General features: G+C 34.1%; 1 protein-coding gene across 2 annotated transcripts; it reads right to left on the bottom strand.

The window, feature by feature from the left end:
- Positions 1-1,195: 1,195 nt before the first annotated feature.
- LOC103044187 (uncharacterized) lies at positions 1,196-19,563 on the bottom strand. Of its 2 annotated transcripts, XM_007257124.4 has the most exons (8): positions 19,437-19,563; positions 14,687-14,760; positions 14,277-14,591; positions 13,320-13,625; positions 10,252-10,386; positions 7,194-7,226; positions 6,684-6,737; positions 1,196-5,932 (listed from the first exon to the last, which is right to left on the bottom strand). In XM_007257124.4, exons 2-8 carry the CDS (start codon positions 14,754-14,756, stop codon positions 5,868-5,870), a joined length of 978 nt encoding a protein of 325 aa, XP_007257186.3. In that variant the 5' UTR covers positions 14,757-14,760; positions 19,437-19,563; the 3' UTR covers positions 1,196-5,867. The 2 variants fall into 2 exon arrangements, with proteins under 2 accessions (XP_007257186.3, XP_007257187.3); XM_007257125.4 differs by lacking the exon at positions 7,194-7,226.
- Between the last annotated feature and the right edge of the window lie 7,487 nt (positions 19,564-27,050).

Genomic DNA, 27,050 nt, shown 5'->3' with positions numbered 1-27,050 from the left:
GATCAATCACCCAGAAACTCACTTCATGCTTCTGATTGTGAGTGAGGCCCTTTCTGGTTGCACTCTGTCCCAGATCATATCAGTGATGATCTATGAAAATGATGCAATGAGGAGATCATCTTTCAGCTGGTGAGAGTGTTTACTGAACTGGGAGAACCTGCTTTTAACAGGAAACTAAAGTTCGGCATGTTTAGTTTTATACTCTATTCACTTTCAGACAACAGCCTGCATCTGTTTTATCTGATCTTTACTAATCTTTAGCCTTTATATGAGTTCTAGTATACTTTACTTTATTCTATCATGGTGGTACCAATTTGGTACAGCAGATGACCTGTGTTTAGTGCTGAACCTGTTTTGACTCTGTATGTAAGACACTCTTTACTCTCAAAAAACAAATTATTTATTGTCACGCCAGTTTCAAACTGAAAAAAAAAAAACATTTTCAAGGAACTTATACTTAGAATAAAGCCCTGTGGAACTCTAGAGGATAGGCTACATCAATTGGCTATCAAGTGATTAACAAATGTTTCTGCAGTAGGATTAATACAGCTGAACAATAAACAAAGGGTTTAAGGGGATGTCACACTGCAAAAAAATGCCATTGGCAAAAACTAGACCAAATAAATGTAAATTGAGACATAAATGCCTAAATTAAGCAAAAAAATCTGCCAATACGGTGAGCAAATTTTTCCTAGTAAGATTAAAAAAAATAAGCAATTACACAGTCCCAAAATGAGTGAAGTAAAACTCAAATCAAGCAAAAATTACGTATTTTGTGGCTTAAATTTGAACACAAGAATTAGAAAAACTTAACTGGTGACTTTTAGTGCTTATTTTAAGTTCAAATTACTTAAAATAAGGTGGAAATTCTAAGTAAGACTGAATAAGATCATTATTCCTAAAATAAGTAAAATAATCTTACACTTACAATGCTGAATTTAAAACAAAAATTCTTGTCAGAGTAAAGAATAAGATTTATTGCCTTGAAATTAGATCATTTCACAAGCTAAGATTATTTTTTTTGCAGTGCATGTATGTAGAGACAGTAAATTACAGACATACAGACATACTAATGCACACAAACATTCTAGCATGCTAGTTTGCAGCTTGCTCTACCATTTGTGAAGGTCACCTTGTGTCTAATGTGTTCCTGTGTGTAACGCTGTGTGTGAAGGACGGGACGAGGAGAGCGGACGCTAATGCAAGAATCATTTATTATACAACAGAAAACAAAACATAAACCAAACAGAAACTCAGAAACAGGAGACTAACTAACAGACGGGATTTAACACAGCCGTGACAGACGTATAAACGCACAGCGTTACAGAAGATCCGACCAAAACACTAATGACAGAGACGCTTAACTACACACACAATGCGGGAAAGAGAACAGGTAACACCTGGGGACTGACTAATGAGGGGCGGAGCTACAAATGGACACAGGTGAGTGGAAAAACACCAGGGGAGAAACACAGAGAAGCCGGGTCACGTGAGAATAACAGACATGAGAATAACACAGACATGAGGAGCAGACAGACTAAAGACCTGACACTGTGAAATAACTTGCATGTGATTTTTTTTGGAATTCACATTTTTGGGATTAGCAGTAGAGCTGAGTATGTGTTTGTCACCCATAAAAAATAAGCCAAATCCTCTCTGCCAGTGCCCAACAGCTTATTCTGCCTTTTCTACTGACACTTGTTTTGAGCGTATTGTCCCCCTGATTGGCACCTGATTAGGAGCATCTGTGAACGTGAGCTCTGCTACAGTAGTCAGTGGGTGTCTGCTCCAAGAATCAACATGCTACGTTTGACTGATCTGGTTAGGGCCTGTGCAACAGGGCAACTTCAAGCTGGTGTTTTACAAAATCGAGTTGTGGCATTGTAACGCGCATCTGCACGTAGAAAGTGTTTTTTTTCTGTCTTTCACCCCTCACCACTCCACTCTGTTGCACTTTGGTGGACAGATAAGTTGGGCCCTTCACATTATTCATCACAGTCTAAACACACCAGGTAAGGGGCGGGTGCCACTGCTGTATTTTTGGTTTAGTTTAGTTTTTGGGTTACGTAGTTTAGCACACTTTTATTATTTTCTTTTCGTTCGCACCGTCCACAGTCCACCTTAGGCATTTAGTTTAGTTCTTAATTGTACACTTTTGTATTTTTTTGTAAACCAACCAGTAAAATCCCTGGTTAAATGTTTCATCTGAATCTCTGCTTCCAGTCCCTTTTTTCCAACAATTTTTATTTTTGTTTACTTCCTAATTTTCCCAAGACCATAACAACTTTTAATTGGGAACGTAACAGGCATTATTTGGAGTGAGCCCTAGTACCAGTATCTTTACACTGAAGGCCAAGTTCTATAAAACAGGGGATTTCAGAGACAGGATATGAAGTGGGTGTTCAAAGAAGATCGTCAAACCCTGAAGGAGTCAATAGCAGAATAAACTGTTTAAGACTTGCAGGGAAAATTTGGTATTTTTTTCATGGGTGCAACCCACATACTGAGCTCTGCTGCTCATCCCACCAATAGATCTTCCTTACAAATGTGGGTCCAATTAAAAGGGAAATTAACAGATGTTCCAATGTTAAGCTAAGATGAACTGCCAAAAAGTACTATTACAACAAAGTGTATTTGTTATTTACAGTATTTATATTAATCACAGTGTTATGAAAGTTGCTATACAGTCAATTTGTACAGTAAAAAAGATGCCACAAGGCAGAAACAGTTTACTTTACTTTGTGAAAACTTTGTGTGAACTTGCTATAAATGCTTTGTATTAATCTGTCAGATTTTTCCTGTTCCTTTAACCTAATGTGGAAGTCTTAATATTACACAAAACACAGGTTACAGCTTAATACAGCAAGACCTGCACTAAAGTCTAAAGCATTACTAATGATAGGGGGTACTAGCCCATGTGTCTTTCTTTAACAAGAACCTGCTTTTAATCTAAATCTTTAAGAAAATAAAAATGAGGCACGTTTGGTGTCTGAAATTAGTTTTTTTCTGTTCTGAAGTTCTGGAGCTACAAAGCTAATGTAGTATGTGTGTGTAGCTAATGTGTTTATTGTGTAAACTCCTATCACGATAATGTTAATTTTTTTTTTCTTACAGCCCTACTTTCTAGCATGCTAATTGCTAAGTTAGTTCTAGTTAGTCCTAGGGTTAGTCCTAGCTAGCTTTACTTTTCTGTCCATGACCATGTCATGACAGCTGTTGTATCTAAAGTCTGTATTGATTGTTTACTAATAGATTTTAAGATAAAGAGTATAGAAAAAAGATCTGATTGTCAATAATCATTACGCAGTGTAAAATTGTTCCATTCTCTTAGACGGCCTGCCGCTAACATAAAATTTTATAAAGATATTAATCACAGACATATCTATTGATAATACTGGCTTCCAATGTTTTAATTGGTAGGAAGTTAGCTAACGTTAGTGTGCGGTCAGTGTCATGCTATTTATGCTAACATATACATTTATTGGCATGTCAGTAGTGTAAAAGCTTTACTTGTTTAGCATTGTAAATGGAAAGAAGCAAACTTCAGACACAAACATGCCTAATCTCACCACTTTGTTTAAATAAGTAAATCTACTGTTCTGCCAGTCTATCTGTCAGTCCTGATGTTGTCTGTCTGCCTGTCATGGACTCTTGTTCACAAACTAAAGATTCCCATTTCCTAGAATCCACCTGCACCCAAGCTTCCGGACGTGCTTGATTACGTGACACTTCTGCGTTCCAGCTCATCTGACTTTTGAGATTGCCATCACCCGTCTTCCACTGTATAGATTGCCTCTTTTCCTATGTTCAGTGTTTCCAATGTTCAGTATTAAATCTTAAATTGTAAAGTTAGTACTGGCACCAAATAGTTTTCTAGGTTTTAAAGATTATGCACAAACAGCCAGTCACACCTACAGTGCATCATTAGTTACAGTTCAGTAATCGACACAATCTGACATTAACATAACTGAAAAATGATTTACATATGTATGTAAAGTAACAGTCATAATCACAAAACACTACTTGTACACAAACTACTCATTAAAACATGAACAGCCACAACAAAATGTACAGGTTGGCATGTGGTGGATAGATAGGTAGAAGACCATAATCATAATAGTATTCTGTTTGTAGTTCTTTGACCCCATGAGTTAAACATTTAGCGTCCTGTCTTATTTAAAGGTGAATTCAACATTTTTAAAGAAATATGTGTTGGCAATAAATACATTAAGAGTTGGGTTTGGTGTGAAATCAAAATAGAAAAAAATTCACTTACATCAAATTTCTTTACATTGATAAAAACACAGCACAAATCTAGCAAAATTATTTGCTATCCATACCCTCCAGTGAACCTACATGTGTATATGATTTGTTGAAGTTATTCATAAGAGTAAACAGCAGTAATTCTAAAAAAAAAAACAACAACAAAAAAAACGTTTTATTTGGGGACTCCTGCCTGTATCCCTATTATTTAATTATATGTAAATGTCTTTAAATACCAAATCCTCTCTAAACTTTGAGTGGTAAGCTAATCAAGTGGTATAATAACTTTGTGGAAGAGAGATTTTACTTAATTTCAGGGATCCATTAATCACCTCTGTGAACAATCCTGACTGAGTATGTTTCACACCAAATCCACTGTGAATCATTATCATCTGTTCATATCTTAACCTATAAAAGCCCGGACCCATTTCTAAATATTGAGAAATATTCAGAATTCACAATTAGATAAATTTAGAGTGTAGCTCACTTTTTTTTATGATGGGCACCTGCTGTACAAAGACCACTTAAAAATGAAGAGTTTCTTTTATTTTACCAAATTGAAAACCTCTGGAATAAAATCAAGAGGAAGATGAATGATGATTATCAATGAAGTCATCAAATCAAGCTGAATTGCACCAGGAGTGGCATAAAGTTATCCAAAAGCAGCGTGTAAGACTGGTGAAGGAGAACATGCCAACATGCGTGTAAACTGTGATTAAAATCCAGGGTTATTCCACCAAATATTGATTTTTAAACTCTCTTTGAATTATTTGAGGTCTGAAAGCTTAGCATCTTTTTTGTTATTTCAAACATTTCTCATTTTCTGTAATAAATGCTTTAAATGACGATATTTTTATTTGGAATTTGGTAGAAATGTTGTCCTTAGTTAGGATAAAACAACAATGTTCATTTTACTGAAACATATACCTATAAATAGCAAATTTAGAGAAACTGATTCAGAAACTGGAGTGGTCTCTTATTTTTTTCCTGTAGAAAAACTGTAGAAACAAAAACACCCAGCACCCCTACATTCCATACATAAGGTCAGATGAACAATCAGAGATTCACACACTGTCCTGTAGTGATGCTCTCAGGATGTTCAGCAGATGTCACCTAGGAACTTAGTGAGTTAAACTGACTGAGACAGAGCTGTAAGAAACTTTACATATATTTTAAAGGGTCTGTGACATATACATCACCATGGGCACTTTTGTTAAATGCTTAATTATGCAGATAATAGTAATAAATCGGAGAAATTTTCCTTCATAATGTGAATTCACTTTCATTATAGAGGGGACGCAGTTTTTCACTATTTACTGTTCAGTGCCTGTGATTTTCACTACATTTAACACTGCACAGCACTCACTGGGGCTTTCCACATTTTTGCCTGTATTAGTTTTACTTTTGCTTTGATTAAATGAGCTTAAATGGCCAAAAACTTCAGACCACCAATTCATGAGTCACATCCCACCACACATATGTGAATGAAGGATATATCCTTGGTGAAGAAGGAGTGAGGAAGTGACAGTTAGAAAAGAGAAGCTCAATGGCACAAAGTAGAAGCGTTTCTTCAGCTCAGAAACTGCTGAATCTGATGAACTTCTTCAGTCTTCTGGTCTTTGTGTTTTCAATTGAGTAGCTTCTCCTTTCGGCTTCACTGAACACAAGGCTGTGAAACACAGACATTAAAACCTGGTCAACCATCAAAAGCAGAGATTGAGGATATTGAACTATACTTCATCACATGATGGATACTTTCAAGTTTAAAAAGAGGAACTTCACTCCACTACACTAGATCATATTCAGGTACTGCTATGGAGAGGTGGACACACCACATAAATCTTGTAGTCAAGGAATTAAATTATATGGTAAAACTCTTTTTTTTACTATTTTATTCTTTTTTAATTTCTACAGTGTTAAGTGCATTTCTACAGGTGTCCATGTTTTATATTTCTATTTAAATACAAGCAAGAATAATCTTACAAAAGTGATAATGCTGTTGTCCCTTTTAACCTAATACTAATCAGTAGTGGGTTTAAATTATGAGTGTTTACGTTCTAATCTCTGGCAGTAATATATGTGGGATGAAAGATCTTCTGTATTTGTCTGAACCTGAAAGTTGTTTAGTTTCTCACGCTAATTAAATAATAAGAGATAGTTCATGTTATAACATGCTACTGTGCTACAGACGCTTTGAATGTGATATATAGCCTAATCTCTTCATCCAGCCCTGCGGTGCAGCTGCTGGTGTTTTTTATCGTACCTTTGTAATAAAGTAAACAAATCGCGGCAAAAAGCTGCAAGGGGTTCTGCCAGGTTTGATGGCACAATAACGTGTAATTCAGAGCTATCAGACTATACATGTCGTAGCCTGTCAGAACAGCTCTCTGCACAGAGAGTAGCAAAAACATGGGAAATACCTTTTTCCACATCAGGTTCCTCAGGGGCAGCATATGTTAGATCAGAAGAATGACCTGAAGTAAAACAAAACAAAAAGTCTGTTAACATTCTGATAGGATTTGCTTTGATTTAACATTTTATCAGATTTTAGAGCAATCAGGATTGGTTCCACTTTCACTTCCGTCCACAGTGCGGGAATTTCCTCTGGATGGTGGATAGAAAGTTGGACCAAAATCAGAAAGTAAACAAGGACTGGAAATGAGTGAGATTGTGAGATAATGTATGCACGTCCCAAATCCATGACACCGTGTTATCAAGCCATACTGCACAATCCCATTGCCAAAACACACAACACTGCTATTATTGTCTCCAATCCCTCAAAATATTTGCCCTCTGGGATCCGGTATCATGGCTCAGTGATGGTGAATAGTGTTAGGTGTTAGAAATGTTAGAACTCAGAACCCAACCCAAACCAGAAGTCCAACACCACAGTTACTTAAATATAAATTTATATTTATGTAAGAACATACTCAGAAAGGGAATAGTAGAAGGTCTTCTGCTCTCTGTTGTTAAAACAATTAAACAAAAATGGAATGAATGAATAAAAATCTATAACAATCTGTAACAATACACAAAATATCTGTAATAGAAATTTATAAATTTGAGGAGTGTAACTATTATTAGAGTCTGTATGAATAGCCTTAAGTACAACCACATGCATTCAACACTACAAATGACAAATTATTGAGAATTACAGTTGTAATCAGTTGCATCATTGTAATGCGTACAGTAGCAACTATTCTTAAACTGTTTACTCAAATAGAAGCATTAATTTGTTAAAAAAAATAATAGAATAAGATTTAAAATAGATTGAAATCAATTAAATATTGAATAAAATAAGGAGCGATTAAGTGATTCAGGAGTTATACAGATCAAACAGTAGCATACTATTGCTTAAGACCTGGTTGAAGGGGTTTCTATAGTAATCTCTCTGGTGGTTAGTAGGGTGTTGTTATTGTTCCTGTATTTACTTGTCTATACAAATTTGTCTATAAAAAGATTTTCTGATATATCCGTTTATAGGTATATAAAAGTTATATAGTTTTCTATCCAACAATAAATGAGCCTTTCAATAAACCGTAAATCATTAAAATAAATCAGGTGAGCTGGTGGACCTACAGTGAGAAAAAGAGCCAAATGAACTTATTTTTTGTTTATTGGTATTTATTCTAATGGTGTTCAGCACTTTCACAAGCATGAACACACGTAATACCATTATAAACAGACTAATATTCTGCAGCTGTTACACAGCCCTGCAAAACATATGATTTCACTGCCAACATGAGCTCCCTCAAATACCCTCAATTATTCCAGTTTTCAGCTGCTGTAGATCAGAGCAGGTCTGCACAAACACAGAAGCTGTGTGGTAACACTTTATTTCGATTGGTCTTTTGTAGGTGTTTAATAAATACCTAACAGAGTATCAGTAACACATCAACAACATATCAGTAGAGAAGAAGTAGTGAAGCATCTGAATATATTTAGGGTAAATATTGTAAATATATAAGATACATGTTGACTGAATTTGCTACTTTCACTAATACGCTGCATCCACTTTCCCAAAACATAAACCTAACCTTAACCTCAGTCCAAATCCTAAACCTAATCCTGGCCCTAATTCTAATCCTAACCCTTACCATTACATTGGCTGTAATACTAAATTTAACCTCAATCCAAAACCTAGTTATAACTTGAATCTAAATCCAAGACCTAAATCTGGCCCCTTAAATTTCATCACTAATCCAGTTCAATGCAGTTCCAGGCTAGTATCAGCAGCAAGTCTAGTTAAGAGTCCAGATGGTCTTTATTAGAGCTGTTACATGCTGTTATCAGTGATTTCTCAGGTTATGTATTTAGACACTAAATAAAATTAATAAAACTACTATATTCAGTATAAGTCTCCACTAAAAAGCTTATTAATGATCTACTGAATGTTTAGGTGATGTTGTATCACTGACATGTTGTTGATAAGTTACTAAAATCTGATGATTGTTTATTATTGGATTATAAAGGTCCAATCAAAATAAAGTGCCAGCTTGTTTTACATGGTCACTTTTGTGCTGATTTAGTTTTGATTGAATATTTAAGCTACAATTCCATGTTTGAAATGTGCAACAATTTAAGAATTCATGTTCTATAACAAAAGATGTTATATACTGTAACATTCACCGGCAGTTTAACGAGGGAATCAAATGTTCCTAATTGTGATTTAATGTTGAATTCTTTTGTACAGATTATTTTTAAAAGGGCACAGAAAGAGCAGACGGCTAACTCAATACTGCAGTTATTTTCTGTTCCACTTTCTCAGGCTTCCGGAGCCAAGTTGGTGCTCTGCCAAACACTTTATCCCAAAATGTTTTACCATTTACCGTTTTTATGTGTGATCAGTCACACAGCCTTCCTGTTCACCACGACTAGACAACAGCATTTAACTGAGGAGTGTTTTGACATCAGCGCTACTGTTGTTAATTCTGAATTAGACTTGATGGCAAGTTTCAACAGATACACTTAAACCTCTGCCCTTGGCCCAGTTCACACAAAGACTCTAGACAGGTAACGTCATTGTTGAGATCATAATGATTTACATCACGCTAAGGGCACAGCACTGTGGTGCCTCTCACTACTTCAATTAGACCCTAAAATCAAGAACAAATAGATAACAGCAGTTATGTCATCATTTTGTAGTCTGAACTAGCTGAATTTCTCAATGGGAAGATCGAATGTTACATTACAGAGAGTTTGCTCACGTCCTGTTCCACCCCGCTGTGACGTCAGTTCTGTGCGGGGTAGCATTAGCCCAATTGTAGTATTATTCCTATTATGACTCTTAAATGATCTTGTAATTCAGAGAATCCAGTGCAGTTCAAGAGTAAAATGTACATAGAATAAACATATTTATTTACCACAGAATGTGATAGAGGCAAGTTTCAAGGACATTCATTCTGCACATTAAGAAATTCAGTTTAGACACTAAACACCAAATATGGGCATAAAGAATAAAGGAATAAAGAATGACGCCTATAGCCAGTGGCCTATAAAGATCGCTTAAATCATCCTAAGGGTCACTTCCTCTGTTTCCTACAGCTAAACATGGATACAACTCTTGGGAATACAATCGGCCAGAAATTATAAATCATTTCTGGCCAGGATAATCCTATTTTTAGCAAAGTTTCAAATATGGGCATCAGATCTGACCCTCGTCTGCAGACTGAAGCTTTTTGAGACTGTATTATCCAAAGCGAATTCTGACAGCAGTCTTAGCAAAAGACATCCAGACACCCCAGTGCACTCTAAACTGTACTGCTATTATTTTTCATGTTCATTCTACTCACACAGCAGATGCAGTTTCAGCAGCTCAATAGACAACAGCACTTCATCTTATTATTGGTTCATTATACATGTTATACCAGAATAGTCCCACTGCTCCATAATGTTTTAGCAAATATGTAACTCTGCTGTCTCTGCTGTCAATTTTATGATGCAGACATGTGTAAATCTCTTTTTGTTGAACCTGCTGCAGATACTTACGACGATTGCATTGTCCACGTAGCACGATTAAAAGCAGGAGCCCAACGAGCAGAGAGCCAATGACGACCACAGGAGCAACAACGTTTGTACTCGTCAGTTTTTCAAAGTCAAACTTGATTTCATTTGGTTTGCCCTCTGGAAGAAACAAAGGACAAATATATATATTTCAAAGAAATGAAAATAGAATACAAATATATACATAAATAAATCCATTTGGTATTGAAATAATGAATAAATACAGCTCTGGAAAAAAAAATCTGAATCAGTTTCTCTCAGATTTTGCTATTTATAGGTATATATTTGAGTAAAATAAACATTGTTGTTTTATTCTATAAACTATGGACAACATTCCTCACAAATCCCAAATAAAAATATTGTCATTTAGAGCTTTTATTTACAGAAAATGAGACATGGCTGAAAAAACAAAAAAGATGCATTGCTTTCAGACCTCAAATAATGCAAAAAAAAAGTTCATATTCATAAAGTTTAAACAATTCAGAACTCAATATTTGGTGTAATAACCCTGGTTTTAAATCACAATTTTCATGCATCTTGGCATGTTCTCCTCCAGCAGTTTTACTCTTGATTATATTCCAGAGGTTTTCAATTTGGTAAAATCAAAGAAAATCATCATATTTAAATGGTCTCTTTTTTGTATATTTGCTCTCTCAGGGCTCTGGCAGCTGATGGCTTGATTATAGTAGCAGTGCTAAGCCCGCTATACCACTCGGCGCCCTGTTTTGGACAAAGGCAGGATTTTGGCTCTAACTCATGAATATTCATGCCATACAAACGTATCACCTCTGATAGGCTAACAGCACTGTCATGCTCCCTCCACAGTTCTGCTGAGGGTGGCTGCAAGCCAATATGGGTAAGGCCATGAATCCTAATTAACAAGTTAAAGTAAGTCCGGAGGTTTTTCTTATTCGCTTGTTTTTCTGTCTTTTTTCTTTTATTGGCTACTGCAGGCAATGGGGGTAGAAGAATAGTTTCACATGCAGCATGTGTAAGCAATTTGGAGTGACCTATTGCATTTCAAAAAGAGCAAGTACTAAATGGTTTCTAGCAAAATTACACCTTTCTGGCACCAGTGCAAGGACACTGATAGTATAATTACAACTCTGTCTTAATTACCTAAAAAAAACAAAAGTAAAACTGCACAATAGTAGCCTCCTTGCTGGATTATTTTAACAGGTCAGTATTAAGTCTGTAATAGCAGTGTTAAAACATATCCCTTGCTGCATTAAAAGTGCTTCTACAGTGGAAAAGGAACTTATAATACAAACATTAGCAAATGTGATCTATAGGACTAAGCCTACACGAGCAGCGGAGTCAGCACAGTAACTGAACGCTGGTTCATGTGGTAAAGACTAGGCTTTAGAGCTCTGAATTTCATATTAAATAAGGATATGATTTTCCTGTTTTGTTTATCCGATTGTAATCTGAGCTGCCCATGCTTTCACTTTATTGCATAAACACAGCCCACGGCAAGAGATCTAATCAACATCTGGGAAAATTATTCCAAAAGGTAATCCATTACTGATTACTCATTAGTTATTAAATCTACATACAATTAAATCTACATACAAATCTCAAAAGTACAAAAAAAGATAGGCAGTAGAGAGAGGGAGCATTTCCTCCACTATATCTCTTTTAACAAGTCTCTTAATTTTCCTTGACTCTTAAGAGTCCTGTTGCTGCATGAAAATCCAGTTTAGCCTGTTTGCCTGGGGCATATACTGGGGCAATCTCTTCTTCAGTAGAGGGTGTTTAGCCACACGTTTAGATTTACACTGTAATGATGTTTTGCTGTAAAACTGTAGAACACATTGCATCTTGAGATTACCTATAAAAACCACAGCTGCCACCTATATATACACAACAGTAACATTTGCGGAAAAAACATGTGTTTATATTTAAGACTTTTCCCAGCAATATACTGCTTTTTTGTGAGATTAAACACCAGGCAAAAACACATCAAATGTACCACATGAAGAAGCTTCCAAAGTTTTACCCAATTATAGACTGTAAAAAGTAACATATATAATCTACTCAATACACATGAAGAAACAAATTTTTGTTACTTTGTTCACATTGTTGTAGGTTATAAGAGCAAGTTGCTGCATGACTTACTGCTGGCTCAGACTGACAATGCAATAACTTCCCAGTGTTTGTGCTGTCAGTTTTTGCTGTGTGTTTACAGTGTATCTAGCTATAAGTTACAGTGCTTAATTGACAACCAAATACATATGGTTCTTATAAAGATTAATAACATTATTTTAATGTATTTATTTATGCCAAACCTTGTCTAAAACTATATAAAACTATATAATACTATGTGATTAGTTTACAGTAAATTACAGTTCTTAATATACAGTAATATGTTGTAATATTTTTCCACAGTAAATTACTATTATTTTACAGTCCTCTTTTGCAACTTTTTTGTTGTTATCTTTCTGTAAAACCCTGATTAAATGCTTCAACAAACTGCTTGTTACGTTTGCAGCAGCTGAAAGGTGCTTTTGGCTTGGACATAACTTAACATAATGTTTTTGTCTCCATGTTCAGCAAATACAAAACAATGAAAATATCTCTATTTATGAAAACAGCTTCATCCTCTTACTATTGTAGCCACACCTTGCTTGTGCTGCACGTGTCAGTCAGTCACCTGACCGGTAAATCAGGAAGCTGTGTCTATGTGTTAGTAAATGCACAAATTATTTTAATAGAAAAAACGTGAATGCAAAACAAGTCATTATTAATTAAGTTAGTAACTCTAATGTGATTACAAAATATTTAACTGCAATGTTTCATATTACTGAGTTACAGAAAAAAATCTGATTACTCTAATACTTTACTTTTTTGTACAGAGTTACCGCCAACACATTAAGAAAAAATCCTAATAAGTATCCTTATTATTTTTTGAACACTGTAGTACACCACAAGAAGCATAGCGAATGCTCAATAATGCTTTATAATACTCATATCATCCACACACTAATACACTTCAGGAAATCTAGCATGCAATACAGATTCTATTGTTAAAAAAAATAAACTGGGATAATTACCTTTTATTTTGGGTTGAAATTCAATCTCTCCTTCTTTGACGAATTTGTTGTTGAGAACAACACACCTGAAGGGCGCCCAGCTCGAGTCGATCTTGCTGAAGGTCAGTTTGCTGGACAGTTGCACCAGTTTGTCTTCACCCTCTGTGATCTCCAGTGTGGCACTCTTCGTCCAGTCAGTGTTGGTGCTGTCAAACCACTGAATGGATCCTGCTGGATAACAACCGCTAGCATTGCAATAAAGATCAGCGTTGCCACCATCCTGAATCACATCTGGCATGGAGTTGGTGGTTGGTTGGCTATATTTGGCTGAACAGAAACGATAACAGTAAAACATCCCATTATAAAATAAGTGCTATTACAAATGGAAGATAGAAACTTCCACCACTATGGTGAAAAAATAAAATGTCAAATGTGTAGAGCCTCCGAAAAAGCTTATCTTTAAATCTAGGATTTAATTTCAGTACTTTTAGAGCATTTCTACTGGTCAGCTCATCATATAGCAACTGTCATATTACACATTACTAAAACATGTTGTATAGTAAAGTCATGTATATAAACTAGTTATATAATACTATTATACACACATTTTTAATAAATAAATAAATGTATCAACTACATATCATTTGAACAGATACTTATTGTTTTATTTTACTTTAGTTACATCCTTAATTATTTGACTGTATTGTTGTGACCTAAAATATGAACTACCAGTCATGGAATGAATGATGACTCACACAATTAATAATATTTATTAATAATTATGTATTAACATTTGCATTTCATGTACTGAGTATTGCACTAAGTAAACATATATGCATCAATAACGAGGGCTGCAGGGATTCGAGCTGGAAGGAAGTCAACACCAAGTCAACCATCGTTGCATGTTAAACCCCAAACCCCTCAATCTTGCTAATGTGTCCTAAATAAGAATAAAAAGAAATAAATTCAAATTCTTACATGTGACGCCGATCCTGAATGATCCGTCTTCAATAACACCACGATTGGTTACAATCATGTATCTGTAATTCCCTTCATCAGCGACAGCAGCGCTGGCGAGCTCTAGAGACGGATTGTTTTCTGATGGAAGGTTAAATCGAAGATCTCCAGTTTTAATGATGTTTTTTAGTGAAAACACTGGATTTTCTGGATCACTCTTGAATATATACACTAAATCAATATTAATTTCTTTAAAAGAAGATATGAAAGAGCAGTGGATCTTCATGGTCTGTCCAACAACTCCAACTGCAGGCTGGCATTCCACTCTGATCAGCTCTGTTGGATGAGCAAATACAAGACAGCACAAAGTTAGGTGTATTGTAAGAGAAAAAACATTAAATGATTCAGTGATAAGAAAAAAAACAACTTACTTTCTTCCAGTGCTCCAGAACATATGAATGAAAACACCACAGCAAGGAACAGGAGACTATGTGAAGCCATGTTCCTAGAAGAGAAGTTAAAAAAAGGCATTAGATCACATGAAATGTATTTGCATTCAAAACTACTTTCAGAGCTGACCACATCACTTTGAAATCCAGAAGGCTATCCACCAAACAACATAGTCCAGTCTATTATTGAACAATGTGCTGCTGATTTAAGAAACATATAATTATTTTCTTTGAAGTTACTCAGTAATAGAACAGACTACATTTAGCCTTTACTAGTGGTTATATAGAGCAATCTAGTCTATTGCTACAAAAAGGAATACATGGTTAAAGTAGTCTGGTATATTATTTAGTATCAGTAATAAATAGTTAAAGTAGTCTGGTATATTATTGAGTATCAGTCATATATAGTTAAAGTAGTCTGGTATATTATTTAGTATCAGTAATAAATGGTTAAAGTAGTCTGGTATATTATTTAGTATCAGTAATAAATGGTTAAAGTAGTCTGGTATATTATTTAGTATCAGTAATAAATAGTTAAAGTAGTCTGGTATATTATTGAGTATCAGTAATAAATGGTTAAAGTAGTCTGGTATATTATTTAGTATCAGTAATAAATGGTTAAAGTAGTCTGGTATATTATTGAGTATCAGTAATAAATGGTTAAAATAGGCTAGAATATTATTAAGAAATAGTAATAAATGGTTAAAGTAGTCTAGTCTATTTTTAAGTAATGGTAATAAGTGGTTCAAGTAGCTTTGTCTCAAGCTTTGTTTCAAGTTTAAATGTGTTAATGTATCATTTTAAATGATAAATTAGCTTTAAATGGTCTAGTCTTGTCACACTGCTGTTTGATTTAGGCCGACAGAGAGTCACTAACATTTGGTTCATTTCTGCTGTTTGTCTTTCTCCTTTTTTTTGTATTCTGGGACATTTCCCACAATCACATCTGCAAATACCCGACGGGGAAGGACACAGATGGGACACACAGGAAAAGAGAAGAAGCACAATTAGATCATTGTTTCGTTAAGTTTCAGAATAAGTTTTCACCACCCAACGCATTTCTTTTATGTGTGTGTGTGTGTGTGTGTGCATGCTTTAACATATGAAGACTCCTACATCCTCCAACTACCCTGACCAGATCTTGACTGCTGTCACAGGAGGCTGTTTAATGCTGCATTCCATTTATCTCAGATGTTGGACCAGCAAATGAGGTCACACCCAAGTTTGCTGCATTTCAGTTAAACAGCTATCGTTCTTAGAATTGCTCCAGGTTAGCATTGCTGTGCAATGTCAGTTGATAAAGCATTACACAGCAGTTTGTGCATCTTAACCCCAATGCAATCATGTCCATAGATAGAGGTTAGACAGTACAGTGTGTATGACTGCTTTAATGAGACTCGCAGCATTACTACCTACAATTCAAACAACAGCAAAAAAAAATGCATGACAGTCAATTATTCCTCTAACCTGTAACTTGACCTGAGGTCAACAGCTGTGGTAAATTCAGTTTAACTAATTTCTATGTGATAAGCTGAGAGCTGGAATCAGAATTTCACACAGGCTTTTTGGTTTCGGTCTTCAGCACATCAGTTTTAACGCTATAAACACCGTCAGCATACAGGCTGGTATTAGGCCTTTATAATATTAAAAAGGTAATATGGTGAAGATGCTAATAGTTACATAAATTGATAAAGTGGGAACTTAAAAAACAGTTTCTATTTTTTTCCTTTACACAGCACAACAATTTATTGAGACAATAAAAAAACAAGAAAGTCATGTGTGTGCATCATTATAATGATTGCCCAATAGGAACAACACAAAGGTCAAATACACATAATAAGATGATTTGAAGCCAAGCAAGTAATGTTCTGGAACACAAACATACACAATAGATTGTGTAATGATAAAAATAGTCAAATTTCCCATTAAATATATATATATATATATATATATATATATATATATATATATATATATATATATATATATATATATATATAGGTATAGGGGTGGGCAATGTGGTTAAAAAATAATATCAAAGTATTTCAGGATATTTCTAAGATAAAGAAATTTTTGGTGCGATAGGACAAAACGTTGAATTTAGCAAAATAATAATAAATTAAGAATACACTATTAAAACAGAATTAATATTAATGTAAATATCTAAAAAATATTTTATAGAGTCTTGAAAAGTTGTTGTTTACAAAATGGACAAAAATTGATCGATTTTTTTTTGGCTCTACTGAATATGTAAGAAATTACTGTTATCACGGTATATTATCAATAGTTATAATATAGTATAATATTAACAAAAATTTATATTTAAAAAATGAATACTTCATAAATTAAGGGTTTAATTTTGTAGCCTGATGTTTTATTGCCAATGTCACTTTTGGTTTGAATTGCATGTCGCAATAGAAAGTTGTGTGCAAAAGTGTTGGCACCACAATCAGTGTCATGTTATGCATAATACAAAACAATTACCACAAATAAATGTTAAAAACAATTTTTTAATGTTCAGTCTACATTTCTTATGTTTATTTTTCTCACCTGTAAACATATAAGTTTTGAAGATTTGTTCATTAAATTTCATTACACATCTGCACCAGGCTTCTATAAACACCTCATGAAGGCTGAAGAATTTAAAACAAAGTGAAAGTACTCTACAGTAAACTGTGGACTGCTGAGTAAAATCAAGACTAAAGTAAACAGGCTTCTGTGAGAACATATAGAGAACATACACACTAATCACTCAGAAAGAAGAGCAGGACTCTTTGCTGATTATTTTATTTAACTAGACATTCATTTAACATTAACATGACACTCTCTGGACTGATCCATCACACTCATACCAGATACTAGGACATTGTTTCAACTCATTAAGTCAAAAAATATGATACAGTAAGTATTTGTATATGACACTAGGGCAGAAGAAGTATCAGCATTCAGATGTGTGCAGTTTTAGATTGTTAAAATATGTCTTGGTAGATCTACGACATTACAATACTAATACATTCTGATTGAGGAGAAAACTGGGGTAACTTTATTTATCACTGAACAATAATGTTATCTACACCATACCTAATAACTTGTTGTTTCTCAATCTGTTGAACATGTACATTTGTGGTACACAAATAATCCTGATGATAGATTGAGATTACCTCAATTGCACAAATTAGAAGATTTTTTTTTTTTTTAATGTTTGTGTTTAGTATTTTACCCATTTAGGCCCTGTATAAACTGACTCACTCAGTGCTTCACTCTAAAAAATGCTAATGACTTCATTATTACTAATCAGTTTCATATCCCTTTAGTCGAATCCTGTGTAACTATCTATATACATAAATGTGTGTGTGTGCCTGTGTGGAGGGTACAAACCATTATACACTTGATTGTTTTTTTGGTTTTGTTTTGTTTGTGTTTTTTCCCTCTGATATATATCCTTCTACAGTTACTAGTTACTCTGTATTAACACTAATAAAGTTTTACTGGTGCTTCGAAGAAGGGTTGGGGAGGGGAGGGTGGCGGGGAAATAAACAAACAAACTAACAAATAAACTAATGTAACCGAGCGGTGTTACTTTGAGGAAGTAGGGAGGAACAACACACACAACAGTGCAAAACAGTCCACTTTAACAACTTAACTCATTAAAACTTACTCAGAACTCACTCAGAATAATCTCCCGTGCTCACAGGCGCTCTGTACTCCCGAAACAACCCCAAGGTGACAAAAAGCATTGTCAACTCCCCACATTAGTTTTTTTTAATAAAGTGTATTTAAAAAACATAATAAAGTCTGCTACATAAGTAAAAAAAAAGTAATAATAATAATAGTATTTTTTAGGATTTTTTATTGTCGTATTATTGTTGTAAACAATAATAACAATAATAATAGTATTGTTATTATTGTTGTTATAATTTTTAATGTCGTTATTTTTATTATTATTATTTTACATAATAATAATAATAATAATAATAATAATAATAATAATAATAATAATAATAATAATAATATCAAATTATGGGGAGCAGCTTTCACCTGAAAGCATTGAGTTTAGAAGAGTCACAAACATTTAAGCCTTTAATTAAACGTTGATTTAATGACTGACCATATTCAAATCATTTAGGCAACGTTGAATAAGTTTTCAAAGTTTTTTTTAATCGTTTTTACATAAAAATTAAACGATGCAGTGCCACCAATAAACGGCGTTAATTAAGTTCTTTTCTACCACCGTTCTGTTGATAATAAGCGTGATTATAAGTCTGTTTTGAGATAAATGTGGATTATATTTGTTTAAGATACGTTTTCTATTTTAAAATGGTTTGGCTTCCTGTTCTCGGATTGTTCAATCATAAAAGCTGCCTGTAGGACGTAGCCATTTAAGGTGGAATGGAAAATTCGAATCAGTATTTATAGATAGACGGAAGAATGGTTATTTCCTTATTTCGCTGCCTCGCGCATAATATTACTAAACTCGATTAAAATCAACTACTCGAACATTACTGTAGTTCACTAGCCTAGCTAGCTAACTAGCCGTCTAAACTGTATTAGGTTACATTTAACTAACGCTAGCTACTGGCTTTAGCTCGCTCTGTTTCTCCCATACGGAGCGAGCCAGCGCGGAGCTGATTTTATTAGCAGGCACTGAACACGTACACGAGTTCAATGACGATTAAACACGCTGAAAAAAACAAAGCAGTGAGCGAACTCATGCAGAAATATCAGTACTCACAGTAACAAGCTCTTCAGGGTGAGCGGAGAGAGTGTGTGAAGAGGCTGAGGCACCAACGCGAATAGAAGACGAGTTTAAGCTTTCGGTTTCAGTATGACTTATTTTACCCCTCCTCCTCCAGACCTACCGCGGTCACGCCATCTGCACTTAGAAAACGCTCGGTCGCGCTATCCACACCGAAAACTGGAGTGCGCGTCTAAACCGTGTTTTACTGTAGCAGCGTGCACAGCGCACCCGGAGGAGCGGAGACTGGCGCTTCTCGTGCAGAGACTTAAAATGGAACAGAAACGAGTTTTACACCTAAATAAACATGATTTAACGAGGTCTAATCCACAAATATACACCAGAGAGACCACTTCTTATCTGTAGAACAGTGTAACGTTTTGAAAAGGTTTGGAGTGTTATTAAATAAGCAAATCAAATTGTTATAAAATCACAGCCCTAAATTCTTAAAGATCTTATTCTCATGTATCCCAGATATATGTTTGAAGTGATATTACTGTATCATTTTTGAGTAATTGAATACCAAAACTATCTATTCGGTTTTGTATAAAAGGGATTTTGGAGTGCTATAAAACCAAAAAAATCTAATTCTTCTTAAATCAGAACATGAAATCCTTAAATAATACCTTCCATACTATTAATGTCATGCATGTATACTGATTGTACAGTATCATTTTGGAGTAAATGAATACCAAACTTAGGAAAAATGTATATTCGGTTGTGCATAAACCAGATTTCGGAGTCCTATAAAACATGCAAATCAAATTGTTATCCAATGAAACCAAGAAAGTCTTGACAATCTCATTGCATACTATTAATGACATGAGTAACAAATGATATTACTGTATCATTCTGGAGTAATTGAAGACCAAACTTAGGAAAAATGTCTATTCGGTTGTGCATAGACCACATTTCAGAGTCCTATAAAACCAGCAAATCAAATTGTTATCCAATGAAACCAAGAAAGTCTTGAAGAAAACATTCCATTCTATTAATGACATGAGTAACAAGTGATATTACTGTATCATTTTGGATTAATTGGATACCAAACTTGGAAAAATGTCTATTCGGTTGTGCATAAACCAGATTTCAGAGTCCTATAAAACCAGCAAATCAAATTGTTATCCAATGGCACTAACAAAGTCTTGGAAAACACATTCTATACTATTAATAACATATATATCAAGTGATTTTACTGTACCATTTTGGAGTAATTAAATATCAAACATACAAAAAATGTTAATTTACTTTTGCATAAATCAGATTTCAGAGTCCTATAAAACAAGCAAATCAAATTGTTATCCAATGCCACTAAGACATTCTTGAAGAACACATTCCATACTATTAATGACATGAGTAACAAAGGATATTACTGTATCATTTTGGAGTAATTGAATACGAAGCTTAGGAAAAATGTCTATTTGGTTGCGCAAAAACCTGATTTTGGAGTCCTGTAAAACCAGCAAATTAAATTGTTATCAAATGCTACCGAGACTGTCTTGAAGAACACATTCCATTCTATTATTAACATGAGTAATAAGTGATATTACTGTATAATTTTGGATTAATTGGATACCAAACTTAGAAAAAATGTCTATTCAGTTGTGTATAAACCAGATTTTAAGGTCGCATAAAACCAGCAAATCAAATTGTTATCCAATGCCACCTAGACAGTCTTGAAAAACACATTCCATACTATTAATGACATGAGTAACAAGTGATTTTACTGTACCATTTTGGAGTAATTAAATATCAAACATACGAAAAATGTTGATTCACTTTTGCATAAACCACATTTCAGAGTCCTATAAAACCAGCAAATGAAATTGTTATCCAATGCCACTAATAAAGTCTTGAAAAACATATTCTATACTATTAAAAACATAAGTATCAAGTGATTTTACTTTGCCATTTTGGAGTAATTAATTATCAAACATACGAAAAATGTTGATTCACTTCTGTATAAACCAGATTTCAGAGTCCTACAAACCATTAAATCAAATTGTTATCCAATGCCACTGATAAAGTCTTGAAAAGCACATTCTATACTATTATTGACATGAGTATCAAGTGATTTTACTGTATCATTTTGGAGTAATTGGATACCAAACATGGAAAAAAATGTCTATTCGGTTGTGCATAAACCACATTTCAGAGTCCTATAAAACCAGCAAATCAAATTGTTATCCAATGACACTAACAAAGTCTTGAAGAACACATGCTATACTATTATTGACAAGAGTATCAAGTGATTTTACTGTATCATTGTGGAGTAATTGGATACCAAACTTAGGAAAAATGTATATTCGGTTGTGCAAAAACCTGATTTCGGAGTCCTATAAAACCAGCAAATCAAATTGTTATCCAATGTCACTAATAAAGTCTTGAAAAGCACATTTCATACTATTATTGACATGAGTAACAAATGATATTACTGTATCATTTTAGATTAATTGGATACCAAACTTGGAAAAATGTATAACAAGTGATATAACTGTTTAATTTTGGAATAATTGAATACCGAACATAGGAAAAATGTCTATTCGTTTGTGCATAAACCAAATCCTATAAAACCAGCAAATCAAATTGTTGTCTAATAAAACCAAAACAGTCTTGAAGAAAATATTCCAATCTACCAAGAACATTAGTCACAAGTGATATTACTGTGTCATATAGAATAGACATTTGGTATCCAATTAATCCAAAATTATACAGTAATATCACTTGTTACTCATGTCAATAATAGTATGGAATGTGTTCTGCAAGACTGTCTCAGTGGAATTGGATAAAAATTTGATTTGCTGGTTTTATGGGACCTTAAAATCTGGTTTATGCACAACCGAATAGACATTTATTCTAAGTTTGGTATCCAATTAATCCAAAATGATACAGTAATATCACTTGATACTCATGTCAATAATAGTATAGAATGTGTTCTTCAAGACTGTCTCAAAGGCATTGAATAACAATTTGATTTGCTGGTTTTATGGGACTCCCAAATCTGGTTTATGCACAACCAAATAGAATTTTTTTCTATGTTTGGTATCCAATTACTCCAAAATGATACAGTAATGTTATTTGATACTCATGTCATTAATAACATGGAATGTGTTCTTTAAGGCTGTCTTGGTGGTATTGGATAACATTTGGATTTGCCGGTTTTATAGGACTCTGAAATCTGGTTTATGCACAACCGAATATACATTTTTCCTATGTTTGGTATCCAATTACTCCAAAATGATACAGTAAAATCACTTGATACTCATGGTATGCATAGTATGGAATGTCTCCTTTAAGGCTGTCTCAGTGGCATTGAATAACAATTTGACTTGCTGGTTTTATAGGACTCCGAAATCTGGTTTATGAACAACCAAATATACATTTTTCCTATGTTTGGTATCCAATTACTCCAAAATGATACAGTAATACTCTTTGTTACTCATGTCATTAATAACATGGAATGTGTTATTTAAGGCTGTATTGGTGGCATTGGATAACAATTTGATTTGCTGGTTTTATAGGACTCCCAAATCTAGTTTATGCACAACCAAATATAATTTTTTCCTAAGTTTGGTATCCAATTACTCCAAAATGATAAAGTAACATCCTTTGTTACTCACGTCACTAATAGTATGTAATGTGTTCTTCAAGAGTGTCTTAGTCGCATTGGATAACAATTTGATTTGCTGGTTTTATAGGACTCCGAAATCTGGTTTATGAACAATCGAATAAACATTTTTTCTAAGTTTGGTATTCAATTACTCCAAAATGATAAAGTAATATCACTTGATACTCATGTCAATAATAGTATAGAATGTGGTTTTCAAGACGTTATTAGTTGCATTGGATAACAATTGGATTTGCTGGTTTTATAGGACTCCAAAATGTGGTTTATCACAACTGAATAGACATTTTTCCTAAGTTTGGTATTCTATTACTCCAAAATAATACAGTAATATGACTTTTCACTCATGTCATTAATAGTATGACATGTGTTCTTCAAGACAGTCTTGGTGGCATTGGATAACAATTTGATTTGCTGGTTTTGTAGGACTCCGAAATCAGGTTTTTGCACAACCGAATAGACATTTATTCCTAAATTTGGTATCCAATTAATCCAAAATGATACAGTAATATAATTTGTTACTCACGTCATTAATAGTAAGGAATGTGTTTCTTAAGGTAGTCTTGGTAGCATTGGATAACAATTTGATTTGCAGGTTTTATAGGACCTTAAAATCTGGTTTATGCAAAAGAAAATAGACATTTTTCCTAAGCTTGGTATCCAATTACTCCAAAATGATACAGTAATATCCTTTGTTATTCATGTCCTTACTAGTATGGAATGTGTTCTTTAAGGCTGTCTTGGTGGCATTTGATAACAATTTGATTTACTGTTTTTTTAGGACTCTAAAAAATTATGCACAATCGAATAGACATTTTTCCTAAGTTTGGTATTCAATTACTCCAGAATGATACAGTAATATAATTTGTTACTCATGTCAACGATAGTATGGAATGTGATTTTCAAGAATGTCTTGGTGGCATTGGATAACAATTTAATTTGCTGGTTTTATGGGACCTTAAAATCTGGTTTATGCACAACCGAATAGACATTTTTCGCGTGTTAAATATTTTTTTAATATTTAACAAGTGATATTACTGTATAATTTTGGATTAATTGGATACCAAATGTCTATTCGGTTGTGAATAAACCAGATTTCGGGGTCCTATAAAACTAGTATGGAATGTGTTTATCAAGAAGGACTTGGTTCCATTGGATAACAATTTGATTTGATGGTTTATAGGACTCCAAAATCTGGTTTATGCACAACTGAACAGGCATTTTTTTTCTAAATTTGCTATCCAATTACTCAAAAGTGACACAGTAATATCACTTGTGACTAATGTTCTTGGTAGATTGGAATATTTTCTTCAAGACTGTTTTGGTTTTATTAGACAACAATTTGATTTGCTGGTTTTATAGGATTTGGTTTATGCACAAACGAATAGACATTTTTCCTATGTTTGGTATTCAATTATACAGTAATATGACTTGATACCCATAACATTAATAGTATAGAATGTGTTTTTCAAGACCTTATTAGTGGCATTGGATAACAATTTGATTTACTGGTTCTATAGGACTCTGAAATCTGGTTTATGCACAACCGAATAGACATTTTTCCTCAGTTTGGTATTCAATTATTCCAAAATTATACACTAATATCACTTGTTACTCATGTCATTAATGGTATAGAATGTGTTCTTCAAGACTTTGTTAGTGCCATTGGATAACAATTTGATTTGCTGGTTTTATAGGACTCTGAAATGTGGTCTATGCACAACCGAATAGACATTTTTCCTAAGTTTGGTCTTCAATTACTCCAGAATGATACAGTAATATCATTTGTTACTCATGTCATTAATAGTATGCAATGAGATTGTCAAGACTTTCTTGGTTTCATTGGATAACAATTTGATTTGCATGTTTTATAGGACTCCGAAATCTGGTTTATGCACAACCAAATATACATTTTTCCTAAGTTTGGTATTCATTTACTCCAAAATGATACTGTACAATCAGTATACATGCATGACATTAATAGTATGGAAGGTATTATTTAAGGATTTCATGTTCTGATTTAAGAAGAATTAGATTTTTTTGGTTTTATAGCACTCCAAAATCCCTTTTATACAAAACCGAATAGATAGTTTTGGTATTCAATTACTCAAAAATGATACAGTAATATCACTTCAAACATATATCTGGGATACATGAGAATAAGATCTTTAAGAATTTAGGGCTGTGATTTTATAACAATTTGATTTGCTTATTTAATAACACTCCAAACCTTTTCAAAACGTTACACTGTTCTACAGATAAGAAGTGGTCTCTCTGGTGTATATTTGTGGATTAGACCTCGTTAAATCATGTTTATTTAGGTGTAAAACTCGTTTCTGTTCCATTTTAAGTCTCTGCACGAGAAGCGCCAGTCTCCGCTCCTCCGGGTGCGCTGTGCACGCTGCTACAGTAAAACACGGTTTAGACGCGCACTCCAGTTTTCGGTGTGGATAGCGCGACCGAGCGTTTTCTAAGTGCAGATGGCGTGACCGCGGTCCAGAACCTGCTGTTACTGCTGCTGCTGGACTTTCCCTGTTATTATCTGATTATTGCAGCACTCAAAATGACTTAGGGGACTAGTAAAGGGTCTTATAAAGCCCAAACGTACATGTGTTTCTCTTTATATAAAATAGCTACACTTCATGTAAAATATACACTGCTTGCCCAAAAAAGGCCACCACATGGATTTAACTAAGGCATATTCCACCGAATGGGTGCAATTTCTGTGCCCAGGAAACTACACGTATAAATGTGCACACAAAATGAACACAAAATGAAACGTATCTTGACCTAATTGCAAAAGTAATATATGTAATTAAAACATGAATAAAATGAATAATTCTTTGCTAAAATCCACTAATGTTACTTACAGTCCTGTTACTTATAACATAAAGAGTCCCAGGAGTGAATGCCAGTAACAGGATTGAGTGCCAGTAACACGAAAAAGTTCTAGCAACAGGATTGAGTGGAGTCCCCTGGTGATATGTGAATAATAGCTAGTGTAAAGCACCTTTTTCTAAGTCTTCTTTTGCGCCTGGACTCTCGTTTGCTTTTTTGCATATAATCTGCATTTTTAAAACGGTTGTGTAAAAAATTAACTTCATAGAAATCTCCTTATCAATTTTCCATGCATTATTAAAGTACACAGACAAAATCCACTGTTTTATTCATTTTTTTAAATTACTTTTTCACAAATACTGTTAATATTACATTGTAAATAAATAGTCAATTGTAAATAATAGACTTTGCTATTTGGCTTATTATTTGGGAATGGAATTGCATCCACCTATAATAAGATCATCGCTCTGGGCAAAAGACAGAAGAGTGACAAGCCTGGGTACTTCTGGGGACCAATCAGATTGGGTCAGCTGGGTTCAAGGACCCCGCGGCCCCGCCCCCAAAACCGCAAGTGTGTGTAAATTTGTGCATTCCAGCGGTTGCTGAAAATCTCTCTATTATATTCATGAATTTACACAGAATTTATATTGCAATCGGTTCCCCTATCCTCCCTATTCATTCGTGAATTTGAAGATGCCGGTGCTTTGAGAACTACTGCAAGGTACTGTGTGTATAAACAGTCTTTTTTTAGGTGGGCAATTCGACAAGAGCTGGATTTCGCCTTTTAACAATCATGTGACAAGACACAGTTTATTCCATTAATGGATTTGTTTTCCTTCCCTGATATGTGTATGGCCTTTTTTGGCTAGGAAGTGTATCTTTATTTAACAACCACACAATATTAAAGAAAAAAAAAACATTTTTTTTGGCTATTTTCAAAAACATGTATAATGCATACATTTCACATTTATTTCTTTTCTGCATGGGAGTACATCATACCTCATAGCCAGACAGATTTGTTTCAACCTGGTACAGTAATGTTGAAATTATTAGTGACTTGGAGTGAAAGGCCTATTCCTCATTAGAAGACTTAGAGTCCATTTAATTGAAAACTGAATTTTAGACTGTGAGACACAACATGCACCAGC

The sequence above is a fragment of the Astyanax mexicanus genome, chromosome 5 (assembly GCF_023375975.1).
Source record: "Astyanax mexicanus isolate ESR-SI-001 chromosome 5, AstMex3_surface, whole genome shotgun sequence".
NCBI classification, from domain to species: Eukaryota; Metazoa; Chordata; class Actinopteri; order Characiformes; family Acestrorhamphidae; genus Astyanax; species Astyanax mexicanus.
The sequence above is the reverse complement of the archived record's forward strand: the minus strand, read 5'-3'. Positions and strand labels throughout refer to the sequence as shown.

Coding starts and splice junctions, on each gene's coding strand:
- LOC103044187 (XM_007257124.4), bottom strand. CDS start 14,756: ATGGCTTCACATAGTCTCCTGTTCCTTGCTGTGGTGTTTTCATTCATA. Junction 14,592..14,686: donor TTCTGGAGCACTGGAAGAAA/GTAAGTTGTTTT, acceptor CTCATCCAACAG/AGCTGATCAGAGTGGAATGC. Junction 7,227..10,251: donor ACGTGGACAATGCAATCGTC/GTAAGTATCTGC, acceptor TTTTAACAACAG/AGAGCAGAAGACCTTCTACT.